Here is a 25,633-nt window from a genome sequence, read left to right as displayed (position 1 = left end):
TAGGCTAAGTTTGAAGATCGGATCCCAGTTTTCTAATTCGTTCTGCAACCTCTCTGGTGTACCACAGGGCAGCAACCTTGGACCACTGCTCTTTTTTTATAAATGAACTGTCAGCTCTAACATGCTTACAGTCATGTCCTTTCATCGCCCTTAATTGTCTTTAAACCTTTAGCTTTTAGCTGCAAGATGCCAAGACACTTGTTACAACGCGTCTATCACATTCCTGGTCTTGGTGTCGTCCTGGATAGCGCACAATACTAGGCTTTAGGCTCAAAAAACAAAATAGTGAATCCCCCCATCAGTGCCATCACATTAAAGGCCAGCCTTTAGAAAGTTTTGATCCATTCTATAATAACAACAATAAACAGACAGAGAGAGGAGAGAAAGAGAGGAGAGAGAGATAACGTGAGTGACAGTGAGAGTGGGAGTGAGAGTGAGAATGAGAGAGAGAGAGAGAGAGATCAAAGGCAAGCGGGAGATTAAAAGCCTGACCTCAGAAGCTAGGGTGATTGCGCAACTGCAGGGGGCTGGCAAGCGGCCCTGTTTTTGGAGCTAACATGTCGATCGCAGCAGAACAACCCAACATATTGCAAACAGTTTTAAATTTCAGTGCTGTAACTTTCTGTGCTTCCGATTTGATACTTGGCGCTTCTGCCGGTTCCAAATGCCAGTGTGAACGCACCGCTACGATCAAAACAAAGCAAAAATCTGCAATGACAGGTGTTTGTTTTAGGCCGTATTCAATACGACCCGCGATATATGCGATGCTGTCAGTTGCAGTGGAATTGGAAAGGGTTGCTGCTGAGGGTCCCCTGAGCAACAACGAAAGTGATAAAGCAACAGAAAGAAAAAGAACGAGAGGAAAAGCGAACGAGAGGGAAAGAGAGCGTTATTACAGAGAGAATTTGAAGCTGGAATAAGTTCGCTCGAAGTACGACATTGATCTAACAAGCCAATCGTCTTACGTTCGTATCTTGACTGGGGGAGACGGTTTCAATCCATCGGATCAAAACATTAGTTCCGCAACTGTTCTGTACACTAACAATTGGTTGTGAAGTCTGTCGAACAAAAAATCTTGTCAGTAGTACATAGGTAGTAAGGCAATAAATGTTGTGTATGGCTCTGAAGCTCCAACGGCGAGGGCCGTCTATAGGGCCTTAGTCCGTTGACTGTGGGCCAGAAATTAAAATTTCACGATAAAAATCAAGCTCAGTTCAACATTTCGGCAACATTTTGAATGAAACAACGATGCGTCTTTTGAAGGAGTCGTCCAATATTCAGATGTTACCGTGAGTACAACTCAAGTAATAATTTTTTGAGTAAATGGGTTTTCGGTTTGTCAGTTTCAAAACGTTAAAGATAAATGAATTTCAAGTAACTTTGCTGAACATTTCTAATTTTAATCTCTTACGTATTTCCTGCAGTAGATCTTTGTTTATGGACGAACCGTCGAATCACATTGCTTCTTGTAGCACTTTTATCGCATAAGATAGCTCAATATGATGTTCTAAGAAGTTTTTTGTACGTAAGAGACGAATATTTTTACTGACTTTGGGCCAGAAATTAAAATTTCGCGGCAAAAATAAAAAAAAACTGTTTTTTTACCTATGGGTGTCTTATCGTCACAAAATACATAGTCCTCGAAAATGATTTCTGGGGTCATTTACACGTTTACAAGTTTCAGTTGAATCTAACCTTGATTCATGATAATTTTTATAATTTTCTATTAAGAAAATTACAATTTCGGTGTATAGGTAAAAGTAATTGTATTTCCAAGTGTTCTCTAAAATAAACATTTGGGAAGATTGATGGAACAATTACAAATTGGTATGCAAACTAATAGCAGATACAGTGGACTCTCGGGAAAGTTAATCGATTGGGGAATGGGTCGATTAACTTTTCCGAAACAATAACTTTTCTGAGTAGTCCTAAAAGTCATTGAACATGATAAACACAAAAGTGAAAAATATATTTTTGGATACAGCATACACATATTTAAGTATCTGGAAGTTGTAATGTAAAGAAATATGTAGTAAGATCTTTATGAAATAATACTTAGTTCCTATCAGTAAATTTAGAATTATCGGTTATACTAGTTTACTTTTGATTTTTCGTAGTCTATAACAACGTTTTGATAATATTCGCGCTTATGTTTTGTTCCCTGCTATTCCTACTTTCACATTTAAAATTTATGTTGAGTTTGCGCTTTTTCAGTATGTTATCAAAAATCCTAACTATGACGAAGTAACTTACTTACTTACTTAGGTGGTTTGCCACCTTAGGTGGTAAGACAAAGTCTGTTGAACAAAGTTTCTCCATGTAACTCGGTTGAGAGCTACCGTTCTTCAATTCCTCGGACACCGAATACTCTCCGCCAGATCTCGCTCCACCTGGTCTAACCATCTTGCCCGCTGCGCTCCTGGTCGTCTTGTTCCTACCGGATTTGAGGCGAACACCATATTTGCAGGGTAGTTGTCCGGCATTCTTGCAACATGCCCTGCCCATCGTATCCGTCCAGTTTTAGCCACCTTCTGGATACTGGGTTCGCCATAGAGCTGTGCGAGTTCATGGTTCATCCTCCGCCTCCATACTCCGTTCTCCTGTACGCCGCCGAAGATCGTTCTTAGCACTCGTCGTTCGAAAACTCCGAGCACTCACAGGTTCTCCTCGAGCATTGTCCATGTTTCATGGCCGTAGAGAGCAACCGGTCTAATAAGCGTCTTGTACAGGGTGAACTTTGTACGGGGACTTAGTCTGCTCGACCGAAATTGCTTGTGACGTCCATAATAAGTACGACTTCCGCTAACACCTCCGAATCTAGCGGTATCATTGCCCTTCGTTACCAGTGAATCAACGTCGACAAATTCGTCAACTACCTCAAACTCATCGCCGTCGATCAATATACTACTGCCCAAGCGATGTCGTTCGGCCTCGGTTCCGCTGGCCAGCATGTACTTTGGTTTAGACGTATTTACCTTTAACCCAATCTTTTCTGCTTCGCGCTTTAGTGTGGTGTACTGTTCAGCCACCGCCACAGATGTTCTGCCGATAATATCCGTGTCATCGGCAAAGCAGACGAATTGACTAGATTTGTTGAATATCGTGCCCCGCGTGTTGATATCCGCTCGGTTCATAACACCTTGTAGCGCTATGTTGAACAGCAGGCATGAAAGACCATCACCTTGACGAAGCCCTCTGTGTGATTCGAATGAACTTGACAATCCACCCAAAATCCGAACACAGCACTGTGTACCATCCATCGTAGATTTAATCAGTTTGATGAGCTTCCTGGGGAAGCTGTTCTCGTCCATGATTTTCCATAGCTTTTTCCGGTCGATGGTATCATATGCGGCTTTGAAGTCAACGAACAAATGATTCGTGGGAACTCTGTATTCACGGCCCTTTTAGGGGCTTTTCCGCAGTGTAAATATTTGATCCGTTGAAAACCAACCTTCGACAAAGCCGGCTTGATAAGTTCCCGCAAATCTGTTCGCAATTGGTGATAGTCGGCGGAAAATGATTTACCTAACACTGTCTACAAATAAATTTGTCCGATCAACTCAGCAACAGCTGTACTGAATTGGGTGCAAACGGTGAGATACATTATGTTTAAAATTTATAGAAAAATTAGAAAGCTTCCGTAAATGAATTCATAGTTGGCGCCACTAAGAAACAGCCTACTTAAACTGGCGAATATTTTATTCACCAAACATCTCATTTTATCGCCTCGTTACTGACCGTCACGGCAATAGTAGGTATACGACCACCACATGAGAGTGTTCCACAACTAAGAATAAATTTATGCTGGAATCACTCATTCCGCCTGTCCGGCCAAGAACGCGTCCGTGTCTGGGGCTTCGGAATTATGTGGGAACATTATTAAATTAAATAACATGTCGTAAATAATTATCTCGTTTGTTCGACTGGCTGCTCGTTCGCGGAGACTCGCACCTCTCGAGTTTGCTGGTTAACTACACTTGGTTGTACTAAACGCTGTGTTTAGTTGGAACTTGGAAGGAGATGTTGCGTGGAAGGAGTAACTCTCGCATCCACAAATTGAAACCGGCCGAGGAGGGTGAAATCATGTTTGTGCCATTGAACCACACGCGAGATGGCGGCTGTCCGTGAAATTGGCTGAAAATAGTGCTCTCTGCTGATGCTTGGCAGACCGCTATTTATACTGCCGGACAGTGCGTCGTTTAGCAACTGTTTAGCAAGACGATATATTTATTTTTCTTCTTCTGTGGGATATTATTAGAAACTCCTTCCGCAACCCGTCGTACCGGTCCGTCATCTTGTCTTGACCATGTCGTGCGGCCATGCCGCCACATTCGACAGTGGATGGGTGCGCTCGATTGGGTTCAACTGGACCGTGAATGCAGACGACATGACAGTAGGCGGGGAGAAAAATGATGATGATAATTATTATTATGATAAGATTGTGAGCGAGCTGGTTGGTGTTAAGTGCGAAAATAACATTCCTCGGCCGTCTGCATCCATCGGTCGGTCGGAAGCGGAATGGCTAGCGTTTACGGCTAATCACATTGGCTAATGATTGGACCGACTGCGCTTCGGGGACATTAATCGCTTGTCTCCCGCAGTCCGTACGGATCGGTTATTGTGTTCATTGCGCTTTCGATGGCTCGGAAGCCCAGGGAGTAGTGATTGAAATTAATTCATGTGTGATTATGAGTTCGGTTTCTGTCCAGTGACTGTGAAGTGACTAAGCATAAAGGAGATCCAAATAAAAGGTATGAGATTTTTTGCTACGTTATTCAAGAAACCAGCAACACTGCTCTGAACAGTATTGCAACGAAAATAAAATTCCACATGATAAGACCGGATGCAAGAATGCATTGACCTCGTTTTTTCGCCGAATGCCTAGAATCGAAATCTAAATAAATTCGTAATTGTTTTGACTACCGCCGAAGCTCCCATCGAAGTCTTATCAATTTTAGCGCATATTTAGAGATGAGACTAAATTAATACGTACGTCACATGATCAATGACCAGAAAATATTTCTGGTATTTTATGTGAATTGCATGCTTTGTATCAATTCCTAACAAAAAAGACTGATTCAACCCGGAAATAGTAGAATACAAACGCATTAAAACCGTTTTTTGTATCACCCAAAAGCACCGACATTTCATAAACTCCTTGAAGGGTAGGATAATATCTAACCAACAAGGTGAAAGTGGACGGCCAACAATATGTATGTAATAAGAGTTCCGCACAGCCAAAAAAAACCTTTTGCCATTCGATCCTTCTAGACCGGTCAAGGGTAGAGCGAACCACCGCCTACTGATTTCTTGAATCATCGGTACTCCAATTTCGGACTTCTCTCCTCTGCGCGCAGGAGGAAGAACAACAAGCCGAACAATGGAACGTGAAATGCAACACTGGCACCGGGAGGCCACCCTCCTGTGCGTCCTCCTATGCAACCGGGAAACAATAAATTCAATTGGAATCGCAACAATTTAGAGTTCCGTACCGTAGGTTACCAGGCACGCCGGTAATCTCGGCCATTCGAAAGCAAAGTATTGTTTCTTTTTCTTCTGTTTGCGATGCCAAAACGGATCACGTGAAAACTGATCAAAACTGAAACACTTTCTTTTCGATCTCTTTCCTCGGCTACGTCCTTCGGCGGCCGAACGGAGAGGGAAAGGAAGCCTTACTGCCAGCCAGAACTATTTACTTTGGAAACACACTTTTCGGGGTTTAACTTCGCATTCTTCAAGCGTTCAGACTTTATCCGGCTGGCCGTCTGTGCGTTTTTGCCGTTCTGCCAAGTGCGAATAGGAAGCGGTTATGCAGGATTACGAAGAAATCCTTCCTACCTGAAGGCTTCTCTACGAGCAATTTTTCTTCCGCTTCTTCAGTGTTGCAACCTTTGCCTGGGCTGGGTGTGCCGATTCGCAACCAGATTGCAGCATGCAGCATTCGAGAGCTCGAAATTGAAATGAGACACTTTCGTCACGCCGACATACACTCGCAGAGTACCACTCGTTCGGTTTCACATGATTGACAAATTCGCACCTGCATGAGCCCGGGTGGAAATCTGCATTTTCAGCGGTTCTTTGCAGGAAAGGTAATTATTTTTTTTTGCATCTTTTTAAGGTCTTCACTTTCTTCAAGATTTCGGTCAGATTAGTGCTGAAGGATTTACTTGAGCTGAGCTAAGGGTTTTAACCGGTTTCAGGTGAACCAGCCAGCTGGCCAGCACGGTCCCGTTTGAAATGCGTTTGTTGTTTAGGTCGTTTTCCTTAGGCTCAGACACGATCCAAAGCTTAAGGAGTCATGTTTGAATTAGTAATTATTTTTCTACTCCGAAACTGTATTTGTTCTTACGCTTTCTGGGTTCTGTAAACAAAGGAGTTGAAAAAAAGTAATTTACGGACGGGTGAAGAGAAAACTAATTTCGGTAATTCATCTGTACGACAATGGAACCGTTTTAGTTCAAAAAAAATGTTTCTTGCCGTATCGTATGAATTGTCATTACAGGTATAACTCGATTATGAATACTTTCGTTTGCATGTCGCTTCGACGATATATTAATTTTGGATATACATACTCTATTTTTACAAGACTTACATACTTTCATTTGGTAGTCGATGGTCGGAAAATCTACAACCATACTCCTACTAAGGTCCTGCTTAACAGTTAGTGACGCCATAGCAAAGGCGAAGGTTCGCGAGAACTTCCGCAGAATACATTTTGGTGCTGCAATCGTATTCCGAAACGTCCTAGAGAAGCGTGTCCATTGCACACAGTGATCTAGTGAGCTATACGTGATGTATGAATTGCTGGCAGTTTTCAGATACTAATTCAACGCCGAATACGATAGCTTAAAATTAAATTGCAACGAAACTAAAAAAGGTAACCGTTCCCGTCTACTTTTTTAGGAGAAATTTGATAAATACGCCTCGAGAAACACTTATTTCAAAGCATTTTGCCTCTGAGAAAGTTCCTAAATTTATGAAAGACAAGATTTAAGGGCAATTTTCAGTACAAAACTTCTCTGCTTTCGAACGAAAGTAACAAAACTGAGCAGGCTGGTAGAATTTTAATACTAGTGCTAATTTAAGGCAAACAGAACCGAAAAGTAAAAAAGGGTAATCACTCTGTAATGATTGAAATTTGAGCATATACGTAGAAGGATTTTTTCGTCAAAAGTGGTCCTCTATCACCCACTGAAATATTTGCAATATTTCCGAGAAGATTCGCTTGCATCTTTATAGAACACGGTTGTGCTAAGATGCTTGGTTCAAGAGTCACAAATTTTTGAAATATGCGAAAATCGGAAAAATTTCTTGGTTGAGCTCTTTGAGTAATAAACGCGTCACCCATTTGGAAAGAGGTTAAAGAGTTTCTTCTTCTATGCGATATACGCAGTGTTGGACACAATTTCGCTAATTAGCGACGCTGAATTAACGCTGATTAACGAGCTAGCATTTTCACTAAATTTGGAGTACGTTAGCTTCGCTAAATATAAACTCTTGAGATCGCTAATCGCTAAATCTCTAAAGTTGCATGAAAATTAGAAAATTATTCAATTATTAGTTATATACCTTTACGTAACTTTAATGTTTCTTGAAAGTTACACGAATGATGTCCTCCGGGATGAACACAGACATTTTGCTCTTGCATCTCCGTACAGCTTCTCGTTCCGCCAAGTACAAGACTGGGAATTGGTTAACGCAGTATGTGACATCAGGTCAAATGCAATCAGGTCAAATGATAAATGATAAGTTTCATGACGTCTCGAAACCACTTCGTATTCAACCACCCAGCGCCGCCAAAAGTTATCTAGGATATGCTTCACCATGTTCCAGCTACTCCTCGACGCTATACCTTCGTTCGTTGGTAGTTTCACTGGATCTCGAACCCCACTGGAGTGTAGCAGCAGAAAATCTTTAGGAGTTAACGACGCATGGTCGGCCGAATCGAGACGAATGAATGTCAACGGCCTAGAATTTATCATACTTTCCGCCTCTACCAACACCGTTGCGAAGTTTTCTTACTACCGGAACACATCCAAGCGCAGATTTTACAGCTCGAACGATTCTCTCCCAGAGGAGCAGCAGAAGGATTAAACTGCCACTGAGTTTGGACATTCGTGAAGGTACTGCCCAACTCAGAGTGAATCCTCGTAATTTCATCCTTCAGTTCGCGGCTCGCCCCAACAAAGTTTGTCCCATTGTCGGAGTAGATTTCCTGTGGGGCGCCTCGTCGTGCTACAAACCTCCGGATCGCCTTTTTACAAGCATCGGTAGACAAACTGGACACTACCTCAAGATGGATGGCTCTGATTGTGAGGCAAGTGAAAAGGCACATCCATCGTTTAGCTACGCTTCGTCCGACCTTTATCGAGTATGGTCCAAAGAGATCTATGCCCACGTAGCACTATGGGCCAGAAATTAAAATTTCGGGATAAAAATATTTGCGGTTAAACAGCATGTCTCAGCTCAATGTGGTCTTCGGCAACTTTTTGAATAAAAAATTGATGCATATTTTGAAGGGGTCGTCCAATATTTAAGCGTTACTTAAACAACAATTTAAGTAATAACTTTTTGAGTAAACTTTTTTTTACCTTTTTGGTTTCAAAATATTAAAGATAAACCAATTTCAAGTAATTTTTGTGAAGATATCAAACTTCTACCTTTTACCCATTTCCAGCAATAGACCTTTGTTTATAAACGACCCCTCAAATCACATTTCTTCTTGTAACATGTTTATTTCAACAGACAGCTCAATGTGATGTTCTAGAAAATATTTTGCACATTAAAGAGGAATATTTTTGCTAAAGACTGTTTTGCTTTATATGCATTAATTCGATGGGACAAGCGAAACTCTGACTTGCCCTCGATCTATTATGCGAAAATACGCCACCGCAGTAAACGCCTGAGCACTCGCGTCTACGAATTTATGCAGCTCGAGACTTTTGAAGTTTTCCGGATCGTAACCTGGAAATTAACACCGAGGGATAACCATTCGAACCAGCGTGTATCTATCTCCAAGGGAATATTGCTGTTCCAGTCCGTAGCACTTCGTCAAACATCCTGAATTAGGATTTTTGCGTGTACGACAAACGATGCTACCAGCCCTAAGGGATCGTAGATGCGCATGACCAACCGAAGCATTTCTCTCTTTGTCGGGATCGTGACCCCGTCTAGCAGAATCCGCACCTTCTCGTAAAACTGCAGTGAAAATGTGAAAACATCCTCCTCCGGAATCCACGCCATTCCCAGCACTTGTTCGAATCCAATGTCCTTCTCCGGTAACATGGCTTTCGATGGCTTCTGGCTTTCTTAGCCTAGCTTTTCTAGCACGCTCCTGCCACTGGACATCCAGTTGCGGATATGAAATCCGGCTCGCTTATGCACCTCGATTACTTCCTTTGCCACCGCGAATGCTTCCACTGCCGTGTCTAAACTATCTACGTAGTCATCCACGTAATGCCTACTTTTTACAGCTGCCGCCCCTTGCGGAAGTTCTTCTTCTTCTGTCGCATTTAAGGTGAAGGTCGTCAGAGGCCAGCTGCTTTTTTACTGATTTCAGTACTTGTTTCCACTATCGTTTTGCTAAGTTGCTAGTAGTCGGTAATAATCTGTTATGAACAATTATTAAACGTAGAATCGCGTATCTATTTTTGCTGTTGAGCTAGATCCGACAGTAATTCTTTCACATAAAATGTTGTTTACGGTAAATTTTATTATCAGAGAATTTTATAATTTATATTTTATTTATTTTATTTTTTTTTCGACACTTTACGACTGTTAATTTAATAGTGAAAATTATTGACCAATTTCACGCTGAACGTAAATATGGCATCACTCCCGTTTCCTTGGTAACGTATCAACAACGACGGTCGCGGATTCGCAATCGAAGTAAAGTTTTTCATATCAATTCAAGTGAACAGTTTGGGCAAAATCATTATAATATCTAACCAGATAACTGTTCGGGTGGTAAATTAAAGTTTTCTGTGTTTCAATTTAAGTTTCGCGAGTGATGTGATGCATGGAACGGCCGAAAAAAATTAATGAAAAATCGACGACGAAAAAGTGAAAATATAGTGATGAACATCAATTGGGCAGAAATCAGAGTATTTAGTGTAAGCTATGCCCCAAAAAGTAATAGAACCTATAGAATGCAATGTTTAGTGCTTCGAGTTGCAAGATCTGATTGCGGTTAGCAGGTAAGTTGAACTAACTTTATTTTTTTGTGATGGTAAATTTGATTGCATGCATCAATCATTTTGAAGTTCTGAAATCATTCTAAAATTCGTTTTTTGGCGGTTCTCTTTTACTTTCGTTGCAAGGCAATTTTGGGTGTTGAATTAGTATCTAAAAACTGCACAAATTCATGCATCACGCATTGCAAACTAGGTTCACCGGGTGCGACGGACGGTTTGACACGTATGAAAAGAACCGCTTTATTTTTCTGCTACTCACCACCATTTCCGCAGAGTGAATATGTCCCCTTCTAGCGTTTGCGTTTGATCATATCTTCAACTGATTCGTCATTCACGACAATTTTCACTTGCAAAGATACCAAGAAGTAGCGTTGATTACCGAGTGGCTGCCGGTGCGGGCTGGTTTTGGCGATCCAAATCGTATCGCTAGGAAAACAACGAGCGTAGCGTTGCTACTAACAACTTTTTTCTGTATCCCTTTCCTGCAGTATGCGACGAATCAGCAAGAGCAGCGATATGGTGTCCTCTCTTACCGTTTATCAAATAAACATTCTCACCGCTTATAGGAAATGGTTGTTATGACATTTTGATGTTGCTTCAATGACCCTCTCTTACCATATTTTTCACTCGTCACGCCTTGGCCCATTCTGTTTGCACATTATCAATACTTTTGTTTCACTACTTTCTCCTACCATTCCCTCTATCGATTGTAGTTAGCTCTGTTAGCTCAGTTAGCTTAGAGGTATGATGCTGGTCTAATAAGCTAGTCGTCATATGTTCGAATCTCGGGTGGGAGGTATTTGCTAGATGGAGTCAGTAGGATAGTTGCACTAGCCCCGTAATTAACCTGTACTAACAGCCGTATGTAACAGTCGGCTGCGATGTCTGTGTCGATAAAGAAGGGGTCAAGTCTTAGTCTTACTTAACTTTTGCGGCAACAATCCGTTTCTCGAATCTGAGCCGAATTTAGGAGCCTTCTTCTTCTTCTTCTTCTTCTTCTTTATGTACCGGGCTACCACTCACCAATCGCACCCCGCTATTCCAGCTTCCTCGTCAACATCGCGCATCCTGCGGGTAGCGGGTGTCTGCGTCGAAGTCGACGGCCTCTGTCGGGTTTTCAGCCTTGTTACATGTCCAGCCCACTGTAGCCTGTCGTATTTTATTCGCTTCACAATATCCGCATCTATGTATACTTGGTAAATTTCGTGGTTCATGCGCCTGTGCTACACTCCTAATATGCCGCCATAAAACTAATCGCGGGTCTCACGCTTAAAACACCAAGAGCTCGGCGGTCGCTTTCTCTGAACTTCCTGACCGTAGGGCACCACCGAAAGAATTAGCATCTTATTGAACGCGAGTTTCATACGGAGTTGCAAGCTACGGGCAGCTAGCATTTTCATATGTATAAAAAAGATAAAAATCAGCTTTGGCTTTGCTTTGCTGAGATATTGAGCGTTACGACTATATATAAGTATTTATATACGATAATATCCGATTAAGCGCGAGTCGCTCCGTACTAGTATACAATTTTGTGCCGAAAATCGTATGTATGTCAGTTATAATCATTATATACGATAGAAAATAAACTTGGTCCCATTTTATCCAGATTTAGTTACGATTTCGAATTTGTTAGGAGATATTTACGATAATTCGTACATTGATATACAAGTTGGTGCTAGCAGGGCGGGATCTCCGTAGAAAGTCCTGTTGGCAGCTGCGGCTCATATCGTTGTCACATGTCACTAACGTACCAAGATAAAACAATTTGTCGAGCACTTAAAAAGTATTTCCATCTATCATCACCGCAGTTTCAGCACTCCAATGGCACCATATACTTTACTTTAGCAGAGTTTATGATAAACCCTATCCTCGCAGCTTCCTTCCTCAGTTGCGTGTACGCCTCATCCACAGCTCTACGGTTAACACCAATGATGACGCCCCAAAAACTTCAGTCAACCTATGACATTGATGTCATCCACGAACGCTACCACTTCTCTGCTCGCCTATCCTTCATGGTGCTAATCTTCCAATGCAGTGTTGAATAGTAAATTCGATAGCCTTGCTTCAAATCATCTAACGTCACAAACGAGGCATATGAGACCTTCCAACCAGTTCATAGATACTTCCCGCCAGTCCATACCCTTTGTATAATCTGATGCATTGCACAATACAGCTGTTCGTTCCCGACTTTCAAAAGTTCGGCGGGGATGCCGGATTTGGTGTTCGATCTTTCGGTAATTAGGTTCCCCTCCTTGTCGTTGCACATAACAGTTGAGAGGGCCCGGCTCCTGATTCCGTTGATCGCTTTAAAGAAGCTTCTCGTATCACCGCATCCTTCTACGAAAACTCTACCATCTAGCTGCTTCACAACGACTATTATTTTGGCTTGGCTCATATATATGCGACAGAGCTTTGCAAGTTACACTGTAATCTATCCCAGTTGGCCTCGAGGTAAGACGCTGGTCTAATAAACCATTCGTCGTATGTTCGAATCTCGACTGGGAGAGGCTGTTAGAGTCAATAGGATCGTAGCACTGACCCCGCACTGTCCTGTACTCTAACAACTGGTTGCGAAGTCTGTCGTATAAAAACAGAAGGTCAAATTTCGATAACGGAATTAGCACCCAGGCTTTGCTTTGCTGTAATCTATCGTTTCATCTGTGTTTACTAATTAAACTGAAGTTCCCCAAGGTAGTAATACGGGGTATTTATTTTTCATCTTTCTTCAGCTTTCAAATGAAGTGAAAAAGATTAGCGTTCATCTTGGATTTGGTCACCATATTGGAATTTATCAGAAAATCATCTTTTTCGCCCTGAATGCACCATCCGATTTTAAATTCAAGCTCACCGTCGTTGGAGAGCTGATAAAATTATTTGTTAAGAATCATTCAAAAGTTAAGGTGTGCGTGTCGGATTTCTCCATATTTTTCGTCTTTTCACTTATTTTTTTTACTCGCGTACTCAACTGAACTACTCTTGTTCACGTCCGTTTGAAATCTGATCTCGGGTTCAGCTTCTCGTGCATTTTTCGAGCAGTCTAGCACTTTTCTCTCTTCCTTTTCAAGCACTCTAAATACGAAACTAGGTAAATGCACACTTAACCGAAATATCTGAATTTGTCTATCCAACTTATTTTTTTATTGAGTGTATTTCTATATCAAATGAAATTCTTAACCGTTATGTGTTACCCTGTCGAACCTTTTCAGCTTTCAAAGTACGAAATTCTAAAGTTTTCTTTGATATCAATTCATGCTACCGTTTTGATTCAAAATTTAGCGGATTTTGAGTGTTTCGGCTCTTCTGTAATCTACAGTCTCTGTAGTTACTGCGGTTGCTATGGAAGCTACTACGGTTGTTTTCCAGTTGAGTGGAAAAATGTAAACATTGTTTAGTTTTCGCAGACTGGCCGAACAGAAATTTAGTTAAAGGGAAGCAAATTTTTGTGCTTTCTTAGCTATCATTTTGTGAAATAATCTTTGCATTGGGACAATGTGACAATATTTCAGCAAAAAATAGCCACAAAACTGCGCTTCCGTATAGCTAAATTCCTTTTCGGTTGGTCTGCGAAAACTAAACAAAGTTTACATTTTTCCACTCAACCGGCAAACAACCGTAGTGGCTTCCATAGTAACCGCTCCTACATTGAATGTCAAAACCGAACTGTGCCCTTCAGAAAGTTGTACCCATCAGCCGCCGTTAACGCTCGTGGAAAGCTTGGATTCTTCCTTATTCAAGCACAAATAAACGCATATCAGTAACTTCGGTAATTTATCTAAATTTTGGAACAAATATTAAATTTCTTGTGAACAAATTAAATGTCAAAGTATTCTGTTATGTGTATTCAAGTAATATTATGAAGATTTACATGATTTGCTTGCAAAATGGATGTTACGTCGTCTATCCTCAATAGTACAGGCCTGTGCTACTACTCATCAAATTTTTACCATTCGACAAATCCCCCAGAAAAATCGGGAGTACAATGTACCCACGTATCATATTTTCTTGGATTTCAGCGCAGCATACGATACAGTCGAACCTGAATCCACTCGTGATAAACGAAAAAATCGTCTTTCGTAGCATTAAGCGATACAAGAAAACCGGTGCTTGGAAAATATTCCCCAAACCTGGCCGTAAATTGTAAGGACCGGAAGGCATCAAATGAATGAGAGAGCGAATTCGACGGAAACCAGGGGTGACATTGCGCATCTCGTTTCGAGCGATTTTGGTTCGTTTCGACCACGTTAAACAAATGGGTGTCTCGAACCAAAATCACTCGAAACGAAAATCGCAATGTCACCCCAGGTCAGTCAGTACGTAAGATGGCCAAGGAATTGGGAATATCGCTGTTGTTCGATTGATTCCATACAATAATAAATAACGGGTGCACGGTTTAACTGAAATGCAGAAAGATGCAAGAATCGAAAAATGACATCAGCTGCTCAAGCGGCACGGTGATTGTGAAATTCTGTTTTCGGGCGAAAAAATATTCCCGCTGCATGTCCACTACAACCAACAAAATGATCGGCTATATGCAGCGCAGTTTTTGATATTTCTCTGGACCAACTGACTGTTCGATGGTTCCAGAATGCTTCCAGGTTGATGGTAAGGAGATGTTTCTTCAAAAATTTGGAATTTGGCCAAAAAACGCTATAAGAATATACCATACTGCTTCCAACGAGCTCTTGCGCCGTCTCATTAGGCGAAAGCTACACTGGATCGGTTTGAAGACTATTTCCCGGATGTTATTTTTTCGAAAGAGTGGCCTGCCTCTTCACCTGATTTGAACCCTCTCGACTTCTATGCGTGAGTTTACATGCCAGGCAAACTAGGGAGCACCAAAGAATTGGGTGTAAGTACTCGCAAGCAACCTGCAGCCTGCTTCAAGTAGTATTGTCGCGTCGTAAAAGAAGCACAGTAGAGACCCCATACTACTACCTTGGGGAACACCAGATTAATTTGAAACGCATTTGTGTCCCTTTTACAGAACCAAATCAGTTGTTTTATGTTTCATTACAAATTTAGGTTATATCAGTCTGTCCGGCCCCTTGGCGACCGAGGGACTTACTGTATTGACTGTGTAATTCTGATTTTTTAATAATTTCAACCAAAATATTTGAAGCTCTTGAGTCGCTAGTGCTCGCGTTTCAACGAGAATTACTCGCCTTGTTTGTTTGTCTGTTTTGCCCGTTTTCACTGAACTATGTCTAGGAAAATTTATTGTAAATATCAACACTATAGATGACTGGATTTGTTTGCGAATCGTTTGAAAACATTTTCAACACTTTGTCATAACAAGGGCAACGATTTCGGATCAGTCCGTTATAAATAAGAGATAACATTAGAACTATAAACACTTCTGCTTCTGCTTCTCGCTTCGGTGAATATATTTCAATTCAAAATGCTCAGTGATTATCTTATATAAGATGACCAGAAGTCGAATGTCAACCGCTGAATCATTTCCGTGATGCTGGTCCGTGGTTCTGTAATGTTTTATGTATTTTATATATCAATAGAAAAATTAGACGTTTAATGGTTTAAATCCAAAACTAACCATCGCCAAAGGTTTCGTCATTGTACTAATGAGTCAGTCTTCGATAACGTTAGGAGGCTATCGTCTTCGCATGGCTCAGGTTTTTACTGTACAAAATAACAGAAAATAAACAAATAAATTTAGGAGAACGTTAAATAATGATTAATGATCAAATCCAAGAATTCTATCAATATGAACTAGATATGACGCAAAAAAATTTCAGTACTTATCAAAAATTTTTGTTTTTGGTCGCCGGTGGTAAGAAAGAGAATGTTTACGCTAAAAGATTGGAACTCTGACACTTTGTTCTATTAGTAATGCTTACCGCCTGCATTGTTGTTTCCGCATATCTTTGAGGTGCAACGGAGGAAGGTGATCGTTTCCTCTGTAAACGGAAAAAACGAAATATGAAATTATTTGACAAACTCGAATGTGCTTGCTTAGACAAAAAAATTAACAGAGAATTAGTTACTCAAAAAAGATTATTAGACTTGTACAGGGCCTTAAGCAAATATTGGTGATCATTGCTAATGTGGAAACTAAACAGTCAATGCAAACGTAATAATGTAAGAAAAAGGTCAGACTCATAGGGAATTGATCACCGATAACTGAAAGTGAGAACGTAGCAAAAGACGAAATATCCAATCGATGCTTACCATGCGCTTCGTGTCAGTTCGTTGTTTAGGGGCAGCAGTTGAAGCCTGTAATGAAAAACGAAATAGAGAATTGTTTATAAAACTGCAGCCACTGTTGCTGTTGGCGAAAAACCGCTCCTTTACAGGTAGGTTTCCGGGCACTCGGCCACCGAGGCTCAAAATTTCACCCTAGTAAATGATTTGCTAGCTGAATAATAAATACACTAGGTTGTTAAGTCCAAATTTTTATAAATGCTGTGTGAATGATAGTAATCGTCACTAAAATTAAGCCTAACAATGTTACTGAAAAGAAGTTACTGAGAAATCATCAGTACTCGTCGGGGTTTGATCAACCGATAGCTGGAGATACGAATGACACAGTTTGTGCTAAGGCTTAATAACGTTAATTCTCTGTTCTATTAATGCTTACCATGGGCGTCGTGTCGGATCTTTGCTGGGGCGCAACGGATGAAGGTGAACGTTTGCTCTGTAATTGGAAACGAAATGCAAAATTGTTAATAATGATCACTAGCGTGGCCAGACATAAATATAATTTGGAAACAGCTTTTCATAAAATTTTTCACGGCTGCGGAAAACTTTAGCTTTAGCGTTAGGTTCCATACGTTTCTGGGCACACGGCCACCATGAACCAGGCTGGAATATTTTTGCTTATTCAATTATTTTCCAGCAAAAATAAACTATGACCAAATTTAGGGGTACCACCAACATTGATAATCATAACCAAAAGTTGGGGTATAACACTGTTATCAATATTTAATTAACTAAAAACTATCAGTACTTATCGGGGATTGGCCATCGCCAACTGGGTGGCGGTGAGAACGAAACAAAAAGTAAAAGGCAAAATTTTAGAATCACAGAAAACTACAATCACACACTGCTTACCATGGCTTTCGTCGACATGTCAGATCGTTGTTGGGGCGCAACGGATGAAGGTGAGCGTTTCCTCTGTAATGGGAAACGAAATGCAAAATTATTAACAATCTAGCCTGACCAGACATTGACAAAAAGTGGAACACCCGCCCTGCCAGAATCGTGGCGGTGGCGATTATTTGTTATTGCTTATCACGAAAAAAAACCGGCCGATTATGTTCAAAACTCTAGACTTTTGGGTACAGTTGGATTTAAATTGAAAGTTGAAAACAGACTATAATTTAGAGTTGAAATTGCACTTGAAATTTGCTTGAAATCAGTGTTTACATTTGATTTAAATTTAAACTAAAAATTGGAGTTAAATTAGCTTTGAATTTGGACTATTTTAAACTAAAACTTTTAATAAAAACTAGACATGGTCACGAAATTAGACACCAAGTTTTACTTAAAATTAGGATTTTAATTTTTCATCTTATTCAATCCACGTTTTGCCACTTTTCTGTTCCGATTATTCTCTTTTCCAGTCCCGTTTTACCACTTTTTGATCCGTTTGTTCTCCTTTCCTGTATCGTATTTTTCGGTTTTGACTCTCCGTTTTTTTCCTTTTCCTTAGGGTTTTCCTCTTTTTCAATCGTTCATTCTTTTGCTCTCCCGTATGTCCTGTATCATTGCTTCGTTTTTTTCGCGTTGTGTGCTATTTTTTCTTAATTTCAATCATGTTTCTGCTCTTGTTTTTCATTCATTTTTTTTGTTATTTTCTTTTCCGTTTGCCGTTTGTTGTCTTTCAACTCTATTTATTTCTTTTGTTTTGTTTTTCGCCTTCGTCTGTTACGATTTTTCTCTTTCAGATGCTTTGGTTTTGCTTCTTTTCTGTCACTTTTAATCTGCTTTTTACTCCCCGTTTCTTTTGCTCCACGGTTACCTTTTTTATCTCCTGGTTTTCTCCATTTTCCCGTTTTTTGTTCCATCTTTCTCTTTTATTTTTTTCACTTTTTATTGCGGTTTTCTTCGTTTTTTCTACAGGTTCTCTTTTTTCTCTCATGCTATTCTTTTCTTCTTTGGTTTCGCTTATTTTTTGCTTTGTTTGCTTTATTTTTCTTTTCTGTTTTCTCTAATGTTTTTCCTCCTTTTCTCTCGTTTTTCCTTTTTTCTGTGCGCTGTATCCTCTCTTCTATTGCTTTTCTACCTCGATTCTCCTTTCGTTTTTTCTTTTCGTTTTTTGTCGTCTTTTTTGCCATTTTAACTCCTTTTTTGTTTTTCGTTTCGCCTGTTCCGTTCTGTTTTGTTTTGCTCGGCTTTTGTTTTCTGTTTTCATTTTTTTCTCAATTTTCGTCTTTTACTGTTCTCGTTTCTTCTACTCCCGAATTTTCCTTTATACTTTTTCTATTCCTTTTTTTATACATTCCATTTTTTTCTACTTTCCTTGTTTTATTTATCGTTTTTCTTTGATTTCTTCCAATCTCTTCCATTTCCTCTGCGCAGTCTCCCCTTTTTTACCTCTTATTTTGTCCCATTTACTTTTTTCACTTTTTTCTCGTATTATGTCCCGTTTCCTTTCATTTCTCTATCACGTTATTAGTTTCCTTTTATTCCTGTTTTTCGTGCTTTTTCTTTTTCAACCCCGTTTATTCTGTTTTTGACACGTTTTTGATTCGTGCTCTTTTCTATTTTTCTTCTTCTGATTTCTCATTTTTCCTCTCTTGCTTCTTTTCCTGGAGAGCAGCAGTGGACATTGATACGAAATTAAATATGAAGTTTTACTAGAAATTAGGATTGATATTTTCAGTTCTGTTTTCTCGAATGCTTTAGCTCATTTCTGTTCCGTTTTCGTGGATTTCGCTCTCACTTTTCTTCTTTTACTTTCCTAAAGGTTTAGTTTTTCTGTCCCGTGATTCGTATTTTATTGTTATCTCTCAATGATGTTTTACTTTACGTTTTCACTGTTTTTTTTGTTATTTTATTTCCTGTCTTTTCTTTTCCCTTTTGCCTTCTTTCGTTTCCAGTTTTCTTTCTTTTCTAAACCTTTTTATCCAATTCTCGTTTTCTGTCTTGATATGTTCTGATTTTTCTTTCATAGATTTAGGCCATTGCAAATCAATTTCAAAATGAGTGTACGAGTTGAGTTAACGCTTCTAGCACGAAATATAAATGGAAGTTCAAACAGTGGAATTTCCGAAACTCGGCCAAAAAAATTTTCTTTCGTTTTTGTCTTTTTGTTCGTAGATTTTTGCATGAAAAATAACAACGTATTTATTAAAAACAAGAATAGATTTGATTTTCACGTTTAAACTTTAAATAAAAATGCCTAAAATCCATATTGTTTTGCTCGATTAAAAAATTTTCTTTTTTTTTCGCCCCCCCCCCTTCAGTGGCCCAACACCGGAGGGACAAAAACTTTTTTAAATATTTATAATGGCCTTATTCTGTTTTTAACTCCCATTTTTCCTTTTGCTTTCGCTCTTTTGTCGTCCTTTTCCTTAATATTTTATCTCTTTCTTTGATACTATTCGCATTTCTTCTTTTCCTGCCTCATTTTACCGTTTACTGTCCCGTATTTATCCTGTTATTGCTTGTTTTAGACGTTTTCCTCCGTCGCTCTATGGGTTTTATTTTTTTTTCTCGCTATACTTCTTTTCCCATTTGAATTCGCTTATTTTCTGTTCCATTGTTCCTTTCCTGTCCTGTTTTTCATCTTTTTCCCTCTCTCGTATTCCCCTCTTTTCTGTCGCGTATTCTCTCCACTTGTCTGAAGTTTCCTCCTTTTTGTCTCATTTATTCTTGTTTTATATTCTCGATCTCGAATATAGATATTTATTGTTTTAAAATTCTTTTTCTGCCCGCTGTTTTCTCTTTCACAGGTATCATTTCTTTTCCTATTACGATTTCCGCCTCGTTTTTTCCTTTCTCCTTATCAGTTCAGTTTCGTCATTTTTCTTTTTTTCAATTCCGGCTCTCGCCGTTTTTTTCCTTTTGAACTCCTTTTTTATTTTTTTCGTTTTCGTCTGTTCCGTTCTTTCTTTTATTATGTCCACCTTTTCTGCTTCATTAATTTTTTTCTTTTCGGTTTTAACCCTTTTGTCATTTTGTCATATTGTCATTTTTTCTGAATTTTCTTAATTTTCTGCTCTCGTTTCTACCGCTCCTGTATTTTCTCTTTTTCTTTTCCATCCCGTTTTTCTCTTTTTCTGCCTATTTTTTCTAATTTTCTTTAATTCTCGTTGTCTTTGTTTCCTTTATCGTTTATTCACTTTCACCCTCATTTCATTTCTGTCTTCCGTTCTTCATCTTTTTCTGTGCAGTTTGTCTCATTTTTTTGACACTATTTCCCTCTTTTCTATCCTGTTTGCTTCATTTACACCCTATTTTCTCTTTTTATATCCCATTCTGTCACGTTCTCTTTCGTTTCGTTCTTTCGTGATTTCCTCTTTTTCTATTCTGTTTGTCTAGTTTTTGTCACGTTTTTTCGTGCTTTTTCTCATTTTTTTTCTTTTAGCTTTGTTATACTAAACGGCACGACCTCTAGACTATTATTTACAACCAAAAAATCTGGTTTAAACTGGATTTCAGCGTTCAATACTCGTCTCACTCACTCTTCCTGGCTAGTAGGTAAAAACACTGAGACAAAATGACAACTTCTGATTTGTGGTTGTAATTAATTTAACCAACACGACTGAAACTTTTTTCAGACAAGTAGTTAGGTATGCCATTTAAATAGATGCTGTAATAAAAGAATGAATTTATTGGCAAAAAGTGTTTCACTATAGTTTGTTAGCTTGATTTCGTTAAATTGTTTCTAAATGCACATAGAAATAACTCTGAAATCTTTACGCGGTTTGTTTTTTACGCGAATTTCGAGATTCACGCGGTTTTTTACGTATCCTTCGCGTTCCCGTTTTTTGTCCCATCTTTCCCCATTTATATTCAGCTTGACCTTAATTCCGGTTTGCCTCGTTTCCTCTATCGTTTTTTTTTTCAAGATATTCTCATTTTTTTGGTTTCACTTGCTTCCTGTTTCGTTTGTCTCGGTTTCCCTCTTTTTCTCTTCAGTTTCTCACCTTTTCTGTCACGTTTTTTCAATATCTGTGCCATCTTTCCTCTATTTCTTCCTTTTTTTCTCGTTTTTCGTTTTTTTCTGTCCGCTGTTTTATCTTTCTGTTCTTTTTCCATCTCGATTCTTCCCTCGTTTTTCCTTTTGTTTCGTCTTTTTCCGTTTTTATGCTTCTTTTTTTATTCTCTTCTCGTTTTTGACTGTTCCGCACTTCCACTTATTATGTCCGTTTCTGTCATGTTCTGTTTTTCTTCTGTCTTTCGTATTCATTTTTGCTCTCAATTTTCGTATTTTGCTGTTCGCATTTCTCCAGCTCCCGTAATTTCCCTTTTTCTTTTGCTCCTTTTCTATCCCATTTCTTCTCATTTTCCACGGTTTCCCTATCGTCTCCTCTTTTTCTACTTTTTTCTTATATTATGTCCCCATTTCCCTCCCTTTATGTCATGTTTTTCTTTTATTTTTATTTTCTTGTTTTTCGCGTTTCCTTTTGTTCCATCCCGTTTGTTCAGTTTGACATGTTTTTCTTCGTGTTCTTTTCCATTTTTTCTCTTTCTGGTTCACGTTTTCTAGCTACTTTTTCTGTAGAGCAGCATGAAACGAACAAAGAATAGGGAACGACAGCGAAAGGAAACAGACAACGTAAGGATAAACGATAGAAAAAGAGAAAAGTGTTTCCTGTTCTGTCTTATTTTCTACATTCTCATTTTCCAATTTTCAACCCTATTTTCCTTGTTATTTCTTCCCTGTTTTCTATCTTTTCTCTTTCATTCCATTCTATCTTTCTTCTTTTTCTTTCGTTTCCAGTTGTCGCTCTTTTCAAAAATCTATTTATTTTCTTTGCTTCTCCTCTTTCGTCTCTGTCTATTTTTCTTTTCCTCTTTTAGATTTGCTCTGTTGGCTCTCTTTCTTTCCTTTACTTCTGTTCGAGGAGAGACTGTTTCTCTCTTGATTTACCTTTTTCTTCGGCTCGGTATTCTATTACTACTTTTTTCTACTTTTATTATTTCTTTTTCCCGCTTTTCTTCGTTGCTCCATCAATTTTCTTCTTCCTTACTCTCTATTCTTTTTTCCCTTTTGGGTTTCACTTGTTTTGGTTTGTACCTTTTTTTCTTTCTTATCTTATTATCTCGTTTCCTTTCTTTTTTCTTGAAATTTAATTATTAGTGGAATTTGATTGGAAAAAAGTTTTCTTTTCTTTAATTTCAGGTTTCTTTCAGGTCGCTCCGAAAACTTTTTTCTACACCTACTTTTCTTCTCGTTTTTCGTTTTTGTCTTTTCCTCTCTTAGATTTATTCAGTTTTTGGTAACTTTTGTTCTCTTTTCTTTTACTCGTTTGTCGTCGTGTTGTCGTTTTTCTCGCCTGTTTTACTTTTTTTGGTCTGTTTTTTATTAATATTTTTTGAAACGATGGTTCTTTAATTGATGAAGGGACGGTAGAGGAAAGAAATGAAAATTTTTGGTGAAAGAGAGGAAGAGCGGAAAGGAAAGGAGGGGTGGGGGGATATTGGTAGCTACGCTTGACTAGTAGTCATTTTGACTCCTACCTTTTGTCCAATGCTGGAAGGTGCATGAGTCGAACCAAGCTATAATACCCCTCCTTCACCAAAAATTGTCATTTCTTTCCCCTACCGTCCCTTCATCAATTGTAGAACCATCGTTTCAAAAAATATTATTATATATGTATGACCGCATTTCAAGGTCAAGACTAAAAACTTGAGATTAGTCTGTTTTTTATTCCTTCTATTTCTGCCCATTTTCCCGTTTGACGTCTGTACTATAACACGGTCTAGAATCCATTATAGACAAAATAAATGGCACTACCTTTAAACTGTCCATTATAATCAAAAATTATTCAATAGTATTCAATATTCATCTCACTCTTTCCTCCTATTAGAGAACAGTGAAACAAAATGACAGCTTCTGATTTGCGGTTGTAGCTACTTTAACTTACAACCAAAAGGACTGAAACTTTTTCTTCTCAGACAAGTAGAAAGGTAGGTACATTCTTTAAATAAATTGAAAATCAAACCAAAAAAAAATTTTTTTGGGAAAAAGTGTCTCACTGTAGACGACGGTGAGAACGGTGAGAAAGTCTAAGGTAAAATTTTAGAGTTGAAAAACTACACACTATCAATGCTTACCATGGCCTTCGTCGACATATCGGATCGTTGTTGGGGCGCAACCGATGAAGGAGAGCGTTTCCTCTGTAATGGGAAAGGAATGCGAAATTATTACTGATGATGATGATGTCAATCAGTGTTAATTGGGTGAAGTCGTCAGTAACGGAACGATCAAACGTTGTAAGTTTTATTTAGTGAATTTGAAGCTTTGGTTATTTGATTCAGAATACTATCAGAATGCTTACCATGGGCTTTGTGTCAGTCCGTTGCTGGGGTGCAGCGGATGAGGGTGATCGTTTCCTCTGTAATGGAAAGCGAAATCCGAAATTATTTCTAACTATGCATATTGCTTAGCTGTGTTATGGCCGAAGCCGTTAATTAATACGCCGTTAACAAAACCATAAATAAATGTTAACATTTTACGCATTTTGTCTCTGAGCATTCGGTCACATCTCGATTGTAAATTATTCTAACAACAAAAAATGGGAATATAAAAAAAATCAGTTTACTGCTTTATTCTAACAGCACTTACCATGGGCGTCGTGTCATATCGTTGTTGGGGCGGTGGTGGGGCGGATGAGGGTGATCGTTTTCTCTGTAATGAAAAACAAATTGCTAAATTGTGTTTATAACGATACAATTTAATTAGGTGTTCAACGGACGAATACAGTGAGAAGCCTTTAGTAATGGAAAATACAAAACGTTATAACGTTTGATCTAGTGAATCTGAAATAAATTCCGTCCAAAAACAAGACATATCATCTCTGGGATTCGGTCACCACGAGACATACCCAAAAACGAGAAGTTGCCTTTTTTTAGCTTCAACACCTCATTTTATCAGTGCTTACCATGGGCTTCGTTTCAGTTCGAACCTGGGGTGCGACGGATGAGGGTGATCGTTTAGCCTGAAATGGAAAACGAATTAAAAAATTATTTATAACGGCCAGCGATAAGCAACGCTAATTCGCTAGTTTACTATCCGATACAATTTGTTCGATAATAATCATCGAAACTTCGTTAATCATCAATAACAAACTGCAAATCAACAATCGCTTTTTCTGTTTTGAGATTCGTCGGTTAATAATGCGTGCGGTTAATGCTTCAAAGAAGTTCGTTTTGTCCTCGCCCATTCGATCACCATAAAAAGCGTACTCAAAAACGTCTAGACTCTAGATTTTATACTTCCGTATTTTTCGTTTAATATTTGCTGCTGTTCATTGGGAGGAAACCAGCGAGCATTGTTGTGTCAATCTCTCAATATCAAAAATTATCATTTTAATAATTTATTCTATCTGCACTTACCATGGGCGTCGTGTCATATCGTTGGGGTGCAGCGGATGAGGGTGATCGTTTCCTCTGTAATAGAAAATGAATTGTGAAGAAAATCGTTTAGCTTTGTTCCTTTGTTCAATGGCACTGGCGTTCTCAGGCTAAGACAGTCGATCACTATTTTTGCGTTAAGTATTGCGTAAAGTAGTTTGAGTTTTAGTTTCAAGTTCACTTGTGAATTAAATTTCAGTTTAATTTCAAGCCTAATTTAAGCTCAATTTCAAGTTGAAATTCAAATTCAATTTTATGCTGAAAACTAAACAACGTAGAGCAAACAGTCTTCTTTTAAGGCACAAATCTTCCACACTATTGTGAGGAACGTGCGCTGCTCGAACCACAAATGCTGATGAAAATGCTTCAAAATTCTCTTATCACATTCATTGATGGATTACCGATGGTCTAGAGGTAGTCCGTCTCCCGCTGTTCTTCAGAAAAGGAAGCAAAAAAAAATAAGATAGAAGGAGAAAACACGGAAATGATCACAAAGGGCGTGACTGGAAACCAAACATAGAAAAGCAAGAGAAACGGGCCAGAAAAGAAGAAAGAACATGACAGAATGGGAATGGGAACATAAACAGAGAAGCGTTTGGTACGAAAAATGCAACAATGCAGTCGATAACAGTCCATCTTCTCGTGATAGAAGCAAAGGGCAGTCATATTACAAATTAAAACCGTCACCGGGGGAGCGTATGTGTGCGAAAGATGGAATGCTTGGAATGGTAGGGACAAAACTAGATCTGAGAGTAATTAATACATGGGTGTGGTATAGTTTAATTGCGTAAAGCACTCGAGTACTAATCGAGAAATTGTGGGTTGGAGTCCCACTGCCACAAACTAAACCCAATATATTTTTAGCCGCAGGTCGAAACTTGCCCCGTATTCAGTCT

At 39.0% G+C, this 25,633-nt stretch overlaps 1 protein-coding gene across 1 annotated transcript in view; it reads right to left on the bottom strand.

Annotated features, from left to right (window-relative positions):
* Positions 1-25,633, bottom strand: part of LOC128735371 (nascent polypeptide-associated complex subunit alpha, muscle-specific form-like) — a 99,328-nt gene that overhangs the window by 59,482 nt on the left and 14,213 nt on the right. Inside the window, exons 10-18 of the mRNA XM_053829859.1 lie at positions 24,720-24,773; positions 24,266-24,322; positions 23,950-24,012; positions 23,663-23,719; positions 23,439-23,501; positions 17,262-17,324; positions 16,789-16,845; positions 16,380-16,424; positions 16,049-16,108 (exon numbers count right to left, since the gene is read on the bottom strand). Of these exons, the coding sequence (XP_053685834.1) occupies positions 16,049-16,108; positions 16,380-16,424; positions 16,789-16,845; positions 17,262-17,324; positions 23,439-23,501; positions 23,663-23,719; positions 23,950-24,012; positions 24,266-24,322; positions 24,720-24,773 (519 nt within the window). The remainder of the gene's footprint in view (positions 1-16,048; positions 16,109-16,379; positions 16,425-16,788; positions 16,846-17,261; positions 17,325-23,438; positions 23,502-23,662; positions 23,720-23,949; positions 24,013-24,265; positions 24,323-24,719; positions 24,774-25,633) is intronic.

The sequence above is a fragment of the Sabethes cyaneus genome, chromosome 2 (assembly GCF_943734655.1).
Source record: "Sabethes cyaneus chromosome 2, idSabCyanKW18_F2, whole genome shotgun sequence".
NCBI classification, from domain to species: domain Eukaryota; kingdom Metazoa; phylum Arthropoda; class Insecta; order Diptera; family Culicidae; genus Sabethes; species Sabethes cyaneus.
The sequence above is the reverse complement of the archived record's forward strand: the minus strand, read 5'-3'. Positions and strand labels throughout refer to the sequence as shown.